Genomic DNA, 19,018 nt, shown 5'->3' on the forward strand with positions numbered 1-19,018 from the left:
AGTGACATGTTTGATACGTAATTATGATTAGTTATGACCTAAATTACCCCTCTCCAATATCGTTCTATCAAAAAAATAAAGTCCAACTTTTTAATTGGTTCCCACTTTTAGTCATCTTTTATTTTCAATCAATCCCCAGATTTTACATATCCCGCTTATTTTCTCTACGATTTAACTTATAATACATGCATAACATGTTGAATATTTCTAATACTAATAAATAAAATACGTATTATATTTTGCATCACACAAATTGGCCAAGTTGGTCTTAGTTTCTTATTTTAATTTTTGTTAGTTTTGAAAAGCTTCCAGATTTAATCTTGAATGCTCTCCTTGAAGATTGCATGCTTTCTTAATGTATTCGAATAATATTAACATTCAACGCATGAATGCATAACATGTTGCTATAAGAATAATTTGACCTCATATAGAATCAAAGGATAAAAATTAACAATGAGTGTGTAGAAAGTAAAATAGGTGTTGTGGATAGAACCAACCTTTAGTTTAGGGGGCGTTTGTTTGCCCTCGCTAAGTTGGACTGGACTGGACTGGACTAGCTATTAGTCCAATACTATGTTTGTTCCATGCTGGGACTAACATTAATGAGACTAAAGGGGACTAGCATGGACAAAACCCTTCACTAAGAGGTCTTAGCGAGACCCCCCAATAACCATGGGACTAGCTAAGACTATCCTCTCTTTCTTGTCCTCGTCATGCTCAATGACCACTCCCGACAGACTCCTCGTCATTTCCGGTCACCTAGATCAATCATTAACTTTCCGACTCTCTTTCAGATCCATTTCACAACCAACTTTCATATAAAATATACCAAATTGAAGCTGGGAGTGACAAGATTACGATTTTACTTGAATCAAGGCCAAAATGTGGTCGAATGTGGCCGGAAAATGGCCTGGAAGTCTCGGCATGTTTGGGCTTCTTCAAATCCATGACAGATTCGAGCATTCAAAGCTAAGATCTCGGTCTAGGGATGGTAATGAATTTTTTGGTGGTGCTAACTTCATTCAATTTAACGAGGGTTGGCCGGAAAACACATCGGGAAACCTGCAACTCGTCGGGAAAATTGGAGCCGTGAGGTTCCATTCGAACAACGCATAACTAAGGGAGGACAGAGAAATAAAGACTGGAATCAATAAGGAGTTTGACCAGGAATGAGAAAGAGACATGAATTGAGAGGTCTAAGAGGAAAAAAAGAGAGAGAGGGTGGGATGATGAGAGAAGAGGAAAAGAGTGGGACGGAAATGGTAGGAAAAGATGAAGAAAATGATAAGATCATAATAAAATATTAATAATTTATATATTAAATAATATAATATTAGAATTTATTATTATCCAGCTTCTTAGTCCAATACTGCATCAAACGCTTCACTAAGTTAGTCTAGTTTAGTCTAGTTTAAGCCAGTCCAACTTAGTCCTTGAAGCTAATCCAGTCCGAGATAGTCCGGCGCAACAAACGCCCCCTTAGTAGATAAAACACGTACTATAATTTGAGTAAATAGTAACACTAAGTGACAATATGATAGTCACCGATAGATTTCTTGTTATGACCAGGGTAAAGAAGTTAGAACTTTGACTTGTTTATTAGTGTTTGATAAATAATTGAAGCTAGCTTTTGATTGTAAGAAATTGAATATAAAGGGCTTGTCTGCCAGGTTTTAGGAAAGGATGCTGCACATAAAAGTCAAGCTCCCTATGCTTTGCTTTTTAAGTAGGTTGATTAGATAGAGTTTAGCCCCACCCAAACAGTCTTATAGTTCAATCATATTTTGGATTCACTGTAGTTGATGTATATATGAAAAATCCTATTCTATCAACCAGGATATTCTTATGGTTATCTTTTTTTATTGCTTTTTATGGAGTGGTGACTTTTGTATAACCATTATTTTAAGGGAAATAAATATGCAGGTTAACTTCACTAAGACAAGAAAACTCACTACACGAAATTAGTCTTTTATAGCGCACGATGCATGTAGTAATAATTAAAATGTATTCCTATTGTAGAGTAATATGCCAGCTCAAGAAAACAAGTCACATTTATCCATGGCTTCCTGTTTGGTCATGGTTTATGATTATGTGATTTAGAATTGTTTTATTTTTTGGAGCTTTTGAAGGTCTGTATATGATATAATATAGGGGTGAACAATTGTTATTCTGAGGTACAGAATTGGCTTTGTGAATTATCAACCGCTTATGGTTTTGGGACAGCGGAGACGAGTCATCTCTCACCTAGGCTTCTAGAGTTTTCTCTACTAGCATGAGTGACTTCATCTTTCTGTATGTTGTTCATTCTTAGGGCTAAGCACTTTGTACGTTTAAGACTTTCTTTTATGAATGTTTCACAGCCCTTAACCAAAAAAAGGTTAACACCACACATCTTTACAAAATTTTCATACTTTGTACGTTTAAGACTTTCTTTTATGAATGTTTCACTGCCCTTGACCAAAAAAATATGTTAACACCGAACATCGTTGCAAAACTTTACTTTAGAACCACTCGATGTTTTGCAACACATTTTTCCAAAAGAGAGAGAGGTGTCCTCTTCATATAATAAAAGTCTGAGCAGCAGCACATGCTTAACACATTACATTTACTGAAAGTAAAAATTAAAAAAAAAAAAGAGAGAATATATGGCGTCCGGGGGGGTAAGTGCTCAAGGTTGCATCGCCATTTGTCATGAGTTCAGATTCTCTTTACTGCTTAAGAGTCTAATAACTAAGAAATCCAGATTGTTTAAAAGGGAGGATTCCAAGTTCTTAGTTTGTGTAAAATAAACCAATAGAATAAGTTAGTGTGAATGGTCAAATTCAATTTGAATGATTTGAACTCTTTTATCCTCGAACTCCGAACAATGAGATTTAAAGAAAATCTCTCAACTCATTTGCCCATGGGCCATGAGTGAAGAGACAACATATAATGATATAATATGTTTAGGGTAGATTGAGATCTGTTTTACAGTTTTACTACTTTTACTCTTTACTACAATGTATATACATATATAAAGACACAAAATTTCAAATCTCCGTATCATACAACAATGACATGGTAGAACAATTATGTATTACATTATAAGACCGTATCTGCATGAAAGAAAATCCATCAACCTGTATTTTTTTTATATGTAATCTTTTAAACTTTTTAGGTCTGCATGCTGCCTAACTTTGAAAATTTGGCCCCTTAAATTTTGTTAAAATTGAAATAAAATTCGGAAGTCAAGAAAATATAGCTTGAAGGCATGAGTCCACATGCCAATTATCGTATCTAATCGAACCTAATTTTTTAAAATGATATCTAATCGAGCCTAATGCCATCTGGTATTGTCCAGAATACTACCAGATAAGAAAAATAAAGGTTGGGGTGTGGCCCAATATTCCTCTTAAATAATTCAAGAGTCGTATTTGCTACAATGGTGTCTGCTTAATTAGCTATACATACAACTGACATTGTCATTGTCACACTCAAAATTCAAATGTCACTTCCAAACCCTACCTATGATAGCTCTCTACCAACTGATAAGATTTATTTCCAATGGATTTTCCACTGTAGCAGTATTCAAAACGATAACACGATGTCATCATATGAAATGGGCTTATTTTCAAACATCGTTGTGGGTCATACTGAAGAACTATAGTTTCCTACACACATTGGCGATAGAGGTAGATCCATTACTCTAGCTTCGTGGTGTCTCAATGTAAGACATTCAGACATGTCCAACGCGCAAAATTTTTTCATTGATACATTTAGTCGAGCACATGTGGATATGTCATCCACCTATACTTGTTGAAAGCTTCCCAAGCATGCTAGTTGGATAAGTCGAAAACTTTCAACGTCTGATGTCGAGCAGGAGCATCACTTGCCAAGGCCTAGTAGTTTATAAGCATTCTCAGCTCGCATATCAGATGCAAATTCCACACACCCCACCCCAAACCCACACCCCCCCCCCCCCCCCCCCCCCCCCCCACAACCCCAACACACACACACACACTCAAAAACACAAATTTCCCGACTTTCCTAGTGTCTGAGACCGACAGAACCCATCGATCCATAGAGTCCTTTCGTGACCTTGCCCTCCCCTACCCCCAATTCCCGACTTTCGTAGGGTGCCAATATTAAGGATAGTTTTGTAAGAGACAAAAGTTAATAGTATCAATTTTGTAACTACTTTGATTTTTCAGATATAGGTGGTTAGGACAGTTAGATTTGTTATGGTAAGCTGTCAAGTGCATAGCTATTGTATAAATACCAACAGATGTAATCTTATCATTTCATTCAACGAAATACATTTCCTAATATGGTATCCTTCGCCTCTATCTTACGACCGACTTCGATCGTTTTCTTCTTTGCGACTTCTCTATCACGCTTCCCTCTTTCTCCTCTCTAAAACCCTAACTTGCAGCAATGGTGATTGCTGCTTCTCCCTCCTCTGAGTCCACTTCACCAGTTCATCCTACTCCGATGGTCAATTCGTGCCCTAATTCCTCTAGCACCACTTTAATTGCTTCGATTACGATTCAGAATATCGGTTCAATGGTTCCGATCAAGCTCTCTACCACTAACAACCTAACATGCAGTGCACTGTTTGCTCCAATTTTTCGAAGATACAATCTCACTAGAATGGTTGACGGCTCAATCGAAGCTCCACCTAAAGTTCTTTGAGATTCATTTGGTAACCTAATCTTGAATCCTGAGTACATCGCTTGGTTTGAGAATGATCAGAATATTCTTATCTGGATCAACTCAACTCTTTCTGAATCTCTGATTCCATATACTGTTGGTGTAAATTCATCTTGAAAGCTATGGTCCAAGCTTGAATCACGCCTTGCAACGGCCTCACAATCTCACATTCATAAACTCAGATCTCGACTTTGTAACATCTCCAAAGGCGAATCCACTGTTGCTGCCTATCTTCAACAAATTGAGAAGATCGTTGATGCTCTTACCAGCACCGGAGCTCTGGTTGAGGACTCTTAACTTATCTCTGTCACACTTCATGGCTTGCCATCTGAATATGATTCCTTTGTTAATGCAATTTAGTTCCATCTAGGATCTACAACCATTGACAAACTGTTGGATAGTGGGCAAATTAGTGCCATGTTTTGTGGCTTTTTTCAAAGCCATGTTTTGTGGCTTTTTCAAAGCCATGTTTTGTGGCTTTTTCAAAGCAATGTTTTGTGGCTTTTTCAAAGCCATGTTTTGTGGCTTTTTCAAAGCCATGTTTTGTGGCTTTTTCAAAGCAATGTTTTGTGGCTTTCGGGTGGGAGAAGGCTTGGATTAAGAAAAGCATAAAAAGAGATGGTGAGAGCATTTGGTAATAGAAGGGGCACGGGTGAGAGAGAGTTGTAGAGAGAGAAATCAAGAGAGCTAGAGTGAAAGGTCTCTTGTGAAAGAACTCTTGGGGTAGAGTGAGGCTCTTGGGAAAATTCTGTGAGTGGGTGTACAAGGGATATGGGATTGGGTTATGTCGATTTAACTCATGTGTAACTTGTACTGTTTTTCTCATAGTGAAGAGCAATATCTCTCTGAGGACGTAGGCAGGTTTTTGCCGAACCTCGTAAATTTCTCGGTGTCTTTATTTCTTGTATTTTAAACTATTCAACTGTGGGTTTGTATGTTGGTGAAGATAATCAGCCAAGACACAATAATTGGTATCAGAGCTTTGTTGGAAGCTTTGGTTCATTGAAGGTTCAGATTTATTATTCACCATGATGACTACAAACATGTCGTTTTCAGTTAATGGGAAGGGCAGTTTTACTCTCTGGCAGATGAGAGTAAAGGATGTCTTGATTCAACAAGGCTTGGTTAGAGCTTTGAAGGGAAAAGATGGGAAGCCTAAAGAAATGACAGATGACCAGTGGGAGGAGCTGGAGTCGCGTTGTGTTAGCACGATTCGACACTGCATAGCTGATAACATTATCAACAATGTTATGGATGAAGATTATGCGCCTGCACTGTGGGAGAAGTTGGAAAAACTCTATATTGCTAAGAGTTTGACCAACAAGTTACATCTGAAGAGGAAGCTGTACAAGCTGAAGATGGATGAAGGCGGGAATTTCATGGACCACATGAATGTGTTCAATGGATACTTGGATCAATTGAGGAAAGTTGATGTTAAGGTTGAGGAAGAAGATAAAGCCCTCTTACTTCTTACCTCACTTCCAAATTCGTATGAGAATCTTGTGACAACCTTATTGCATGGAAAAGATACAGTAAGTTTGGAGCAGGTGCAGGCTTCTTTGGTGTCTTATGATACACAAAAGAGGAAGACCATTGTTGATGGTGGGCACGAGACTGCTTTAGCTGTTCAAGGTTGGAATCATGGAAGAAAATTGGGAGGAGGATTTGAGAGAGACAGCAGGTTCAAATCAAGCTCCAAAGGCAAGGGACCACAATGCTATGACTGCAAAGAATTCGGGCATAAAAAGATAAATTGTCCTTTGAGAAAAAGAAGGGATGATCTTGGTCCAGGTAGCAGCAATTTTGTGGCGGAAGACTTCGAGTATGCCCTCTAGGTACTCGAAGCAACACATCTCCTGGTGATGTATAGTCTCAAGTGTTGCAGGGGTTTTGCAGCAGGTGGAGCTATGGGATTCACAGGTGATGAGATGGTCCTGAAGAATGAGAAGTGTGAGGAATGTTTGTCTGGCTCGACGGGTGTTGATGGAAATGGGTGCATTGACAAGTTTCCAAGTTGCAGACAATGAAGAGGAGGAAAACCTGCTGGAGGAGACGAGGATGTGTCGAGATCCTGTCTGAAGCTAAATGTTTTTTTTGCTTGCAGCAGCTGCACATGCATTGGCAGTGACTGAATCGGAACAGGACCAACGAGGTTGATTCAGAGTGTGCATGCTGGTACGTAAGGCCAATGGACTTTGGTACAGTGTTGATTCGAGTCTCTGTGATGTTTTCGAATTTGGCCAAGGTGGAGATTGTTGGATAGTGGCCAAATTAGTGCCATGTTTTGTGGCTTTTTTCAAAGCCATGTTTTGTGGCTTTTTCAAAGCAATGTTTTGTGGCTTTTTCAAAGCAATGTTTTGTGGCTTTCGGGTGGGAGAAGGCTTGGATTAAGAAAAGCATAAAAAGAGATGGTGAGAGCATTTGGTAATAGAAGGGGCACGGGTGAGAGAGAGTTGCAGAGAGAGAAATCAAGAGAGCTAGAGTGAAAGGTCTCTTGTGAAAGAACTCTTGGGGTAGAGTGAGGCTCTTGGGAAAATTTTATGAGTGGGTGTACAAGGGATATGGGATTGGGTTATGTCGATTTAACTCATGTGTAACTTGTACTGTTTTTCTCATAGTGAAGAGCAATATTTCTCCGAGGACGTAGGCAGGTTTTTGCCGAACCTCGTAAATTTCTCGGTGTCTTTATTTCTTGTATTTTAAACTATTCAACTGTGGGTTTGTATGTTGGTGAAGATAATCAGCCAAGGCACAACACAAACTTCATGGCTTGCTTCTTAACAAATAGATTCAACTTGCAAATCGCAAGAAAGCTACTACTTCTTATGGCGTTTTTCAGGCTTTCAATTCAAATCTTGGATCATCAACTGGAATTCTACCTACACCGACCTCAAATTCTAGTTCCCAAGTCTTTCTTGCTCAGAATTCATCCCATTTCAATCAGTATCACAATCGCTAGGTCTTTTCAGAATAAGGGAAATTTCTCTAGTTATCGTGGCAATAATTAGCGTCAGAATTACAATCGCTATAATCAAAGGAATAATCGTGAAGGTCGTTTAGGCTACAATATTTTTGGAATAATCATGGAATTACTACTTGGAAAAAGAACTACTTGACAAATGTTAACAATGTCAATTTTGTAATTACCTTGATTTTCAGATATAGGTGGTTATAGGACAATTAGATTCGTTATGGTAAGTTGTCAAGTGCACAGCTATTGTATAAATACGATGTAATCTTATCATTTCATTCAATGGAATACATTTCCTAATACCTAAGACTCATAGAACCCTGTGAATCCACCTTTGGCTATCAATGTATATCAAAACGTAGCATATTTACTCTTATTAATGAAAATAAAAGGTGAGGAAGGGGTAGCACGTACTGTTCTTTTTGTCAAATTTTTAAATATAAAATTGTAAAGAAGTGAAACGAAATGTCTCACATTATAGATTAAAAAAGATAGGAAGTCTTAATGAAACACTCCTGGTATTATTCACTTTTAACATTAAAAACATTTTTAGTAAGAAAATTCACTCATGATACTATTCACTTGCAACACTATTTTGTCATTTTGATTAAAACTAAAATTTTTAAGAACTTTTGGTTAGTTTTCCTTAAAAAATAATGAAAGACTTATAAGTTGCTAGGCCCTCTCCCATTAATTACCAGTTAATTAATTCTAAAATGAAGCCTCAACTACCATTATATCATATATAGCAGGTTTTGCTCACGTGGGGTCATTGCATAAATATATAACATATACAAAATAATATCGAAATGTTGATTTGTCTGATTTCTAGAACTGGCATTTTTTAATTGGCTAGAAAAATCTTACAAGTTTCTTCTTATCAAAGTAGCAGGATACCTTTTGGTTTGATATATTGCTTTGTTAATTATTCAAGTTTCTACTAGAAACCTGTTTGCTATACTGTTCCACAGTTTTAGTCGATTCTAGCTAGTGATCTGTACTCTCTCCAGTGGTGTTGTATCTGGTCAAAATGGGTAGAGAATCTTATAAAAGCAACGCGGAGTTCTCCAGTACTGTTTTAATTAGGGTTATGGTTTATTTTATAAGAATTAGGATTGGAATTGGACACCAATTCTTGCATGGAATATGGTATCTTTTTCTTTTCGTTCGAAATCTTGCATGGTACCTTCACCAATCCCAAAAGGTTTAACGACAAAACATATAGTGGACCCCCAAAAGTTATGGCGAGTTGATCTATTCCCCCATCGACTCTCCTCTGGTTCGTTTCACGTAACGTGCTTTTAGAGGTTTACTGCTTTTCTCCATCCAAATCATTCAATCAGTCGCATTCTTTGCTGTTGTGGTTGACTTGTTGTACTAGTTGATCCCTTAAACTAAAGGCAAACACCTTTTAATTAAATTCTAGACGTAGAAAGGACCATGCCATGCACTGCTCAAGTGCCTACTTAGTCTGTCAGATTAGGTAACCTGCCATCCCCAAAATCTCCCTCATTCTTCCTCTATATATATCTCTAATATTTTCCATGCAACACCATATTCTCAAACCCTTGTTCATTCAAATATTCAATTACCTTTTGAAATTTGAAACAATGGCTTCCAGTAATACTTTTTCTTTGTGTTCCCTGTTGGTGATTGTCACACTCGGTGTTCTTGTGGGTTTCACGGGGAACTCTCATGCTCAACTTTCTACGAATTTTTATTCTAAGAGTTGTCCTCAGGTCTTTGATGCAGTCAAGTCTGTTGTCAAGTCTGCTGTGTCTAAAGAAAAGCGCATGGGCGCTTCTCTTCTTCGCCTCCACTTTCATGACTGTTTCGTCAACGTAATTTTTTCTTAATCATTTGATTATTCAAAAACCTAAAAATATAATTAGTTTCTGTATGTGCACGTCCTCACTTTCCTTATAATTACTTAATGTAGTTTTGTTTTTATTTTTTATACAATAATATTAGAGAGAGGAGTTGAATTAAGTCTCACAATGAACTACCAATAATTTAGTATCAAATTCGGGAAGTTGAACTTAAAATCTCACGATTTGGTAACAATAATTCATATAGGATAATGCTTGCATTCTCTCACTAATGGAATGAGTTCATTCCTTCACTTGCAAGTAACATATCTAGCTTGAAGACATGCATATATCGAAAAGATCAAGGGGCCAGCACCGCTGAAATGTTGTCAAAATTGTGACCGTCATGTGGGCATGAACCTACCTGGCTAATGTCAAAATCTAAAGTACCCAATTATACTCAAATTATCTTAGTGCGGAGTTTTTTTTTTTTTTTTTTTTTTTTTTTTACTAAAAGTTATTACCTTTCAAAACAAATGGTAAAAGTCAATATATAATGACCTGTTGGTGGTTATTGTTAATTACCACTACTACTACTAATCCTATGTTGTTGAATTTATGCATCGTACGTACTAGGGTTGTGATGGGTCTGTATTACTGGACGACACTTCTTCCTTCACCGGTGAGAAGACTGCACTCCCGAATAACAACTCTCTAAGAGGATTTGAGGTTGTGGACAAGATCAAGTCCCAAGTGGAAAAGGCATGCCCCGGCGTCGTTTCCTGTGCTGATATCTTAGCCATTGCTTCTCGAGACTCCGTCCAAATTGTGAGTAACAAAAACACATGATTTTTGTATCAAATAAGGAAAACACATGATTTAAGTAAGTAGGGTTTATAATAAACACTATAAATTTAATTATTTCTGCAGCTTGGAGGACCAAGCTGGGAGGTTAAACTTGGAAGAAGGGATTCAAAGACAGCAAGCCTGTCGGCTGCCAATAGTGGAGTCATCCCTCCGCCCACTGCTACCCTCAACGAGCTCACCACCAGGTTCCGAGCCGTAGGTCTCTCTCAAAGGGACTTGGTAGCCTTATCTGGTAACTATCAGCTTCCTTTTAACTATGTACATCTTTGGATGGCTCTGTTCCCATTTTTCTTTGATAAGCAGGGAGGGCAAATTTGAACTTAGAATTCATTCCAACATTATTAAGAAGAGAATACCTCTCGAATATATAAGAGCTAGTTGGTAAGCTGACTCTTAATTGTACGAAATAAAAGTGGACTAAACAACCTCATACCAAAGCCTTCTGGTTTGGCCGGTTAATTTCGATTGTCGATTTGAATCCCCTGGCTAGTTTAACGGGGATTTTGGTTTTGAAATGAGAAAAGAGCCTTAAAAAACTGAATGGTCTTCGTTTTGATTCATATGTAAGCTAGGTAAAAACAAAAGGAACAACGACTTAATGAAATGTTATCTCGCTTATGTTGTTATATGACTTGATGACACGTTAGATACTCACTTTTGACATATTGTGGGATGAACTCTTATTTGAATGTGCGGTGCTAGATTGAGAACACAATTAACAGCATGTAACACCAACAATATTGGTTATAGATGAATTCCCTTGATTTCTCAACTAAATGTGTTTGTTTGACATGATATGGCAGGAGCTCACACAATTGGGCAAGCAAGGTGTACAACTTTCAGAGCTCGCATATATAACGAGACCAACATTGATGCTTCATTTGCCAGGACCAGGCAAAACACATGTCCAAGAACAGCTGGCTATGGAGACGACAACCTTGCACCTTTGGACATCACTACTCCTAACACTTTCGACACTGCCTACTTCAAGAACCTTGTCAACCAAAAGGGTCTCCTCCGCAGTGATCAAATTTTGTTTAATGGTGGACCAACTGATTCATTGGTTAAATCGTACAGCTGCAGTGCTAACACCTTCAATGCTGACTTTGCCAAGGCAATGATCAAGATGGGAGATAACAAGGCACTCACTGGATCTAAGGGCGAGATTAGATTGAACTGCAGGAAGCCTAATTAGTCGACAAAAGTAGGTCCTTCCTCTATGATAGAATAAACCAAAAACCCCAGAAGTTGGGAGAATTATAATATGCTTGTGATGGTCTAAGTTATAGTTTGTTTTACTTGGGAACATTTTGTTTGTTGAGTGAGAGTTTATTAGGTATTGTTTGTTATTATTTCAACGAATAAAATATGTTTTATCTCAAAGAATTCAAATTATAGGCATTTACCTGATATTAATTGTTGATGGATTGTTTACTTCAATTGAACAAAGTGAATGGTGATGAACAATCCAATTTCCCGGTGCTTTGTAATAATGTGAAATTCTTAATCGAACATCTTAAATATAACAAGCATCATTGCATGAAGTTTAGAATTTAAAGATATTTTTCTTTATTTATAAATAATATATTTCAAGTTTCACTCTTATAAGTCAAGTTTGATGTGATTCAGCTCAAATTTCGAGCCCTAATATTGTGTACTTAATTAGTTATTAAGTACATCCAAATAAAATTACACTAATTTGGCCCAACTCCGTTTAGCCTCGTTTCATTATTGCTGCAATAATATTGCTTAACTTGTCAAAGCCCACTACAGAAGTCATGATCAGGTTTGTTAGCGATGTCGTACCAACCATTACAATTTTTCAGCTACACGAAACAAGGAAATTTCTCTAGTACACATCAAAAGTGGAGAGTTACACATCCAAATAAGAGCAGTTAGATCATGTGCAATAGAAAAAGTTTAAAAAATATTATCATGTAATATTATTATTTCACTTAAATTATATTAATATGTGTATATATATATATATACATTTTTTACTTATATATTCTAAAAGTGGGACACATGATTTCAATACAATACATATGTATGTTTATTAAACATTTTAGAATTTGAGTTTATTTTGAAAGCTGCTATTTAAGCTCCAACAAAAAGGTTCCACAATGTCTTATGTGATTCACATACTTGATCACTGGAGCTATTTCTTTTCATATATGTTCGTTGTCATGCAAACAGTGTTGCTCATCGCTTTACTAGACTGGCTGTTTACTCGCGTGGAGTTCGTACCAGGTTGGAACCTGCTAATTAATGTCATTAGGGGGATTTGTTGTTGGAGAAGTTCTTTGTTGTAATCTGTTTCCTTATTTTGGCTTTGAAATGAAATTATGCGGCATTTGATTTAAAATATATATATATATAAGGATATTTCTGATTATTTTTTTTTAAATTTTGTTTTGTATTTATTTGTTGATTATATTAGTAGAATAGCTCATGTGAAAGCTTTGTTAGCATAAACTGCATGTTTCAAATTGCTCACGTGTCTTGAGAAATAAATTGGGAATGCATGTGAGCTGAATAAATTTAATTTGCAACATGGTGTCTTATCAAATCTTGTGTGGTTAAAGTATTTAGTAGCTCCTGATCTCATGTTCAATTTATTGTATCTAGGAGCCTCATAAAAGATTGACGTTCACATCCAACTAATTAGAAGCAGTCAAAGCTATAATGCAGCATGTTAATCAGCACAATTATTTATTCTGTCACTGCTGAAGGAAATGTGAATGTGATTATACTGTTAATTAAATTTGTGATGGTACTGTAGTAACTTAAATTAATTAGCTTGAATATATCTAGTTGCCCTCTTGTTGGAACCAAAAGAAGTAAATTGGAGTCATATGGCGAACAATTTTTTTGTGGAGAGACAATTTGATCATGTCCATAATTTCATATTGATCCTATAACTCTGTTTAAATTTGGTTTGTTTAATTTTATTTTGAGCTTAAGCTATTTTTGAATTGCTTTTTAATTATATGAGTCGAGCTTGAGCGAGCTTAAAATGTATAAGCTTGATAGAGAATTCGAGTCGTTTTGAGTATACAATAAATTATGTTGGTCCACTCTTAAAACAAAACTTTGCAAGTAGATTTCATACCAGAATATATTCAACATAAAGCATATAACACAAAATCCTCAAACATAATACTTTAAGACAGCCACATAAACGTCTTTTTTATGATTGGAACGCTATGGGAGTTTATGCATCACGCATGAAGGTTATTTAGAACAAAAGAAAATAGGGAACATAATATCATTCTTGTCACATCCCGGTCCGGGGCGGATCACTTCCTCGGCCCGCTCCACCACCGTAGCACGATATTGTCCGTTTTGGGCTTACCATTCCCTCACGGTTTTGTTTTTTGGGAACTCACGAGCAACTTCCCAGTGGGTCACCCATCATGGGATTGCTCTAGCCCGCTTAACTTCGGAGTTCCCATGGAACCCGAAGCCAGTGAGTTCCCAAAAGGCCTCGTGCTAGGTAGAGATGAGAATATACATATAAGGATCACTCCCCTGGGCGATGTGGGATGTCACAATCCACCCCCCTTAGGGGCCCGACGTCCTCGTCGGCACACACACGACCAAGGTTAGGCTCTGATACCAAATTGTCACATCCCGGCCCGGGGCGGATCACTTCCCGGGCCCGCTCCACCACCATAGCACGATATTGTCCGCTTTGGGCTTACCATTCCCTCACAGTTTTGTTTTTGGGAACTCACGAGCAACTTCCCAGTGGGTCACCCATCATGAGAGTGTTCTAGCCCCCTTCTCGCTTAACTTCGGAGTTCCCACGGAACCCAAAGCCAATGAGTTCCCAAAAGGCTTCGTGCTAGGTAGAGATGAGAATATACATATAAGGATCACTCTCCTGGACGATGTGGGATGTCACAATTCTCCATATCTAGTATAAAAAATTAAATGTGAAGATAGTCAATCTAAATTTAGGAAAAAATGTAAACATGATTCTTTAAAAGCAAAATCTCAAGCATAATGATCTGCCTAGGAAAAAAGATGAGCTGCTATGTACCAAACTTTGCGAGCCGAATATACCAATGTTTAAACTTGACTTGTTTCTTATTGGGCTTGAACATAAACTTGACTTATTCACACACCAAGTTTCAACTTTCAACAAATCAAATTAACACGACCCGAATTGCTACAAACTCAATCTATTTTGGGCCGAGTTACTGTCCTAGCAATGCAACCTATAAATTAATGAGGATCCAATTCCATCAAAACCCACTAGATTTCTGCCAATTTTGTTGATCTCTAATGTGTCTTTTCCGATATTTAATTTTTAAATTTTAATTTGTTTGCGTATTATAATACATAAACCGACGCCTCTCCCAGATCAGTTTAAGTTCCACACGCCAAGGAAACTCTAATTCAATATATGTACTACGCGTCATTATCACAATTTTATCGGCATGGATCACCCAAATCTTATTTAAGGGAAAGGGACATTCTATTGACACTCCAAGGCATGTCAATACATCGATATAACGTCACAAAATTGGTCTGCAGCACGCCACCGATGGGTAAAAAATATAAGAGTCCCATATAACACCTGTGTGATTGTTCACTATAATAATTGCCCTCCACCATCAAACATACAGTTATCTGTAGAAGAGAAATACGAAAGAGTTCCTACTATAATTAAAAATAAAAGAATGCTCAATAAAAATATTATCTTTAAATGAGTTTAAATTTATGTAGTAAAGAGCAATGGAAAGCTATACCAATGTAAAGGAAGAAAAGATAAGGGTACTATAACATGTTAGAGTTTTGGTCGATCAAATATAAAAACCCTAACACCTTTTGTCTCCCTCGAATAACATGTGGTACTCTTTAAGAAGGTTTCAGGTTCATCTTTCACTGGCACAGACTAACATGCATGTGTACTGTGAAGACATGGCTAGCTAATTAAAGTTAAAGTCAGAGCCCGCGTATTCCCACACGTGCAATTAACAACTTCTTCCAAATTGTCTGCACATGTGGCAACCCTACTGGAAAATGCATACCTACCAAAACCCATTAGGTTGCACATGCAGTAAGATTCTAAGACTTCTCTTTGTCTAGTTTCAGATCACTACTGCATTTTAGATTTCAAAATCTGTTGTGCCTTTAACTTCTTCCAAAAGATCATGAGAAAGCATATTGGTCAAGTCTGGCAGGGAGCCTTACCAAAAACCCTAATGCATCTTTGGTCAAAAACCCTTTTGTAAATTGGCCAGGTTCAGACGGAGTAAAAATTACAACAGAATATATATACACACACACACACACACACACACATATATATGAGAGATTGAAATGTGGTTAATATTTAGAGGCCAAAAAACCATGTGAAAAACGAACCTTGTTAATTAAGGCATAGAGGTAACTTGAAGAACTTGGAGAACTACTCACAACAGGATGGGGATTGGAGTAATTGTTGTAATTAGACTCCAAGTTTATGTTTTTAACTTCTTATGTAATCTTAATGTGTGACTTCTCAATCATAAGTAAAGGGAAACTATATCAACCCCCATACATATAGATAAAACTAATTCTGTTGATCTATCAAACATGATAAGCAATAGAAATCAAACAAAGAAAAAGGGGCTAATAAAACACTACATATCATTTTAATCAAAATACGGAACATTTTTGCTTGAGATGGAGCTATAGCCTGTCGTGTTTGTGGATGGATTGTATAAAGAAGAAGCTGAAGACGAAGACGATGAAGAAAAAACAACTGAAGACGGAGCTGATACTGATGGTAGTTGCGGCGGCGGTAGTGGAGAAATCGCTTGTGGTTGCGCCGCATAGGACACTATCCCAGAATTAGAAACCAAAGCAGCATGGTGAATAATACCCCTAGGAGACACGATACTGGGACTAGTGGCCTCTTTGAATTTGTGTCTCAATATCTGAGTCCTTACTGCATTGAGTTCAGCTTGTAGAGATTGAATTTGTTGCTGCAAGGCTGAAATTACACCCATGCACCCATACACTGGGTCTCTCAGCCTCAGATTTGCTTCATAAACTAGACTATTGGCTGCATCAGCTCTTTGATTCTCAGCCACTTCCTATTAAAAAAAATAAAACAGAAATTAAGTAGTTCATATAAAATTAGAGTACTTATTCCTAAAAATTTAATTAATTAGTACCAATAGCATCTTGGAAACATTGCTTGCACCAAAGACTTTGTGAACAGCTGAAAATTTCTGGGGTTCATGTGGAGAGAAGTAAGGAGAGAAAGGGCACTCTTCAGCACATCTTCTTCTCAAGAGCTTACACGCAGCACAAGGTGTGATTGTGTTCAAAGTTGTTGTACTCATCATCGTCATCCCTTGATGAGGAACACCAAACGACGATGACGATGATGACGAAATTCGAGTAGTGCTCATGATTCCCATTTCAACAACAGATGCATCACTTTCTCTCCTGATCTTCTTTCCTATCTCATCGAAGGTTGTGATCTCCCTATAAAACAACAAGAAATTAGTTAGGTGAAATCTATTTAAGGCTTTGAAAAGAAAAAGCAAACCAACCGAAAAAAAAAGAATATTGATAAGGACCTTCCTATGGACATATATTCAGTTATATATTGTCCGAATGAAGTTGGGAGCAAAGAGAGGAAAGGAGAGAAGGAGAAAGAAAAGAAAGTTTGAGAATGGGGGAAGAGAGTGCTTATAAGGCAAGGCAAGTTGGGAAGCACAGTAGCCAGTAGGTCAATGTTTATGAAAAGAAACAAACAAAAGGGCATGAGAAAATGGTTGAAGAATCTGATATTATATTCTCCAGGTCGGTGAGATATAGATAGCATCCAAAGGATTTGGTAATGATTTTATTTTTCCTCTATTGTCATGATCGAGTAAAGTCTCTCTTTTGCAATAGGCTGCGACTATAGCATTTGTGTACGATGTGCTATAATTATTCATATTCTAATAAACCCAAATTATCATAACCCATCACATAACTTGAATTTTTAGGATGCTAATTATATTCCTTGTGTTACAGTTAAAAAAAAAATCATTTCTGTATAGTTATAGCCAGGTGCCTCAACTTAGAACTTGTTTCTCCAAATCATCTTTCATGCTTAAAAAAATAAAAAATAAAAAAAATAAAAAATAAAAAAACAAAAAAAACCTTCTATACAGTTATAGCTAGGTGCCTCAACTTAGAACTTGTTCCTCCAAATCATCCTTCATGCATGTGTCAGAGTGATGCTCATCTAATAAGGTTCTCGTTTTGAGAAACTGTGAGGACCTCTTTCATATAAATCTAAGGGTAAATAAACTTATAAGTCTAACATATTCCCATTATACCTAAACACAATATTGCCCGGGATTTGATGTCCCACACACACGAGTCAGTATTGCTAATATTTTCTCATTTTGAGAAACCGTGAGGACCTCTTTCATATAAACCTAAGGGTAAATAAACTTATAAATCTAACGTATTCCCATTATACCTAAACACAATATAGCCTGGGATTTGATGTCCCACACACACGAGTCGGTATTGCCAATATCTTCCCCACTTTAGCCACCCAGGAGAAATGGGTATGAGGTTTTACCAAAAAGCATCAACAATATGTGTGTGTGGTACCATTGCTTATAAAGCACTGGATATCCCCCACTTTAGCCACTCGGGAGAAATAGGTATGAGGTTTTACCAAAAAGCCTCAACAATATGTGTGTGTGGTACCATTGCTTATAAAGCACTAGATAGCTCTCCCTCTAGCTGATGTGGGACAATAAAGTGGCTCTCAGCAACCGAACTCCGAAAATCTCCACCTTGGTGAGATTCGAGCCATCACCAAGTTGACATCTCACGATCCAAATACAAATAGAGCTCGACTTTGACCACATGCAACCAAATTCCAAATGAGCTCTTCAACTTCAACAATCGTGAGAGTCACCAATCTCAAGCGGTATATGGGCTTTGATATGAATTGTTGTGCAGAAGCACACCAATGGGTCCCACACACACGAGTCAATATTACGATATCCACCCCACTAGATAGCTCTCTCTCTAGCTGATGTGGGATACAAATGTGTCTCTAATCTCACCCACCAAACTCCAACAAATCTTAGATCTATGGGTCCATTTTTTGTTTGTTTCCTACACTTGTGTACTGGAATTGTTGGCTTGTAGCTAGATTCATATCAAGTTTGCTTTTGAATTTTAATCCGGGTTCGATCAATTTACAAAAGAGGAAGTATCAATTCGGATTGTTGGTTCTATTCAAATGTGTCTCTAACCACACCGTCATGCAAGGTCTCAACTCATTTTCACTGTTGTGGTAAAGGACCACTTGCATTTTTATTTTTTTTATTGATTCAAATTTTGTTTAGGTGTAATAAGAAGAATTTAAGCTAATAAGCCTAGCTACCTTCAGATCCAAGGGGTTATATGAAAGAGATCTGATAGGGCTTTTTATACCTGCAAAAGTAGAGATAAAAATACTTAAACACACTTCCAAGAGTACAAGGTTATCGTAGTATAGTAGCTCAAGTAAGGTCGTTCTTCATAGGGATTGAATTAATAATTTATATAAATACCAAATCTTAATTAATTATTTGAAAACAAAGTTTGGAAGAGGTCGATTTTATGACCTAAAATATTAAAAACGAATTTAATTAAAAACAATTAAATAAATTGGGAAAGTAAAGAA

The 19,018-nt window shown here is 37.1% G+C and overlaps 2 protein-coding genes across 2 annotated transcripts; one reads left to right on the top strand and one right to left on the bottom strand.

The window, feature by feature from the left end:
* Nucleotides 1–9,204: 9,204 nt before the first annotated feature.
* Nucleotides 9,205–11,745, top strand: LOC137715811 (peroxidase 4-like). Its single transcript, XM_068455160.1, has 4 exons — nt 9,205–9,501; nt 10,105–10,296; nt 10,399–10,567; nt 11,139–11,745. Exons 1-4 carry the CDS (start codon nt 9,205–9,207, stop codon nt 11,528–11,530), a joined length of 1,050 nt encoding a protein of 349 aa, XP_068311261.1. The 3' UTR covers nt 11,531–11,745.
* A 4,100-nt stretch (nt 11,746–15,845) lies between these two features.
* Nucleotides 15,846–17,068, bottom strand: LOC137714135 (LOB domain-containing protein 15-like). Its single transcript, XM_068453417.1, has 3 exons — nt 16,917–17,068; nt 16,506–16,821; nt 15,846–16,424 (listed from the first exon to the last, which is right to left on the bottom strand). Exons 1-3 carry the CDS (start codon nt 16,928–16,930, stop codon nt 15,981–15,983), a joined length of 774 nt encoding a protein of 257 aa, XP_068309518.1. The 5' UTR covers nt 16,931–17,068; the 3' UTR covers nt 15,846–15,980.
* Nucleotides 17,069–19,018: the final 1,950 nt, after the last annotated feature.

This window comes from Pyrus communis, chromosome 14, assembly GCF_963583255.1.
Source record: "Pyrus communis chromosome 14, drPyrComm1.1, whole genome shotgun sequence".
NCBI lineage: Eukaryota > Viridiplantae > Streptophyta > Magnoliopsida > Rosales > Rosaceae > Pyrus > Pyrus communis.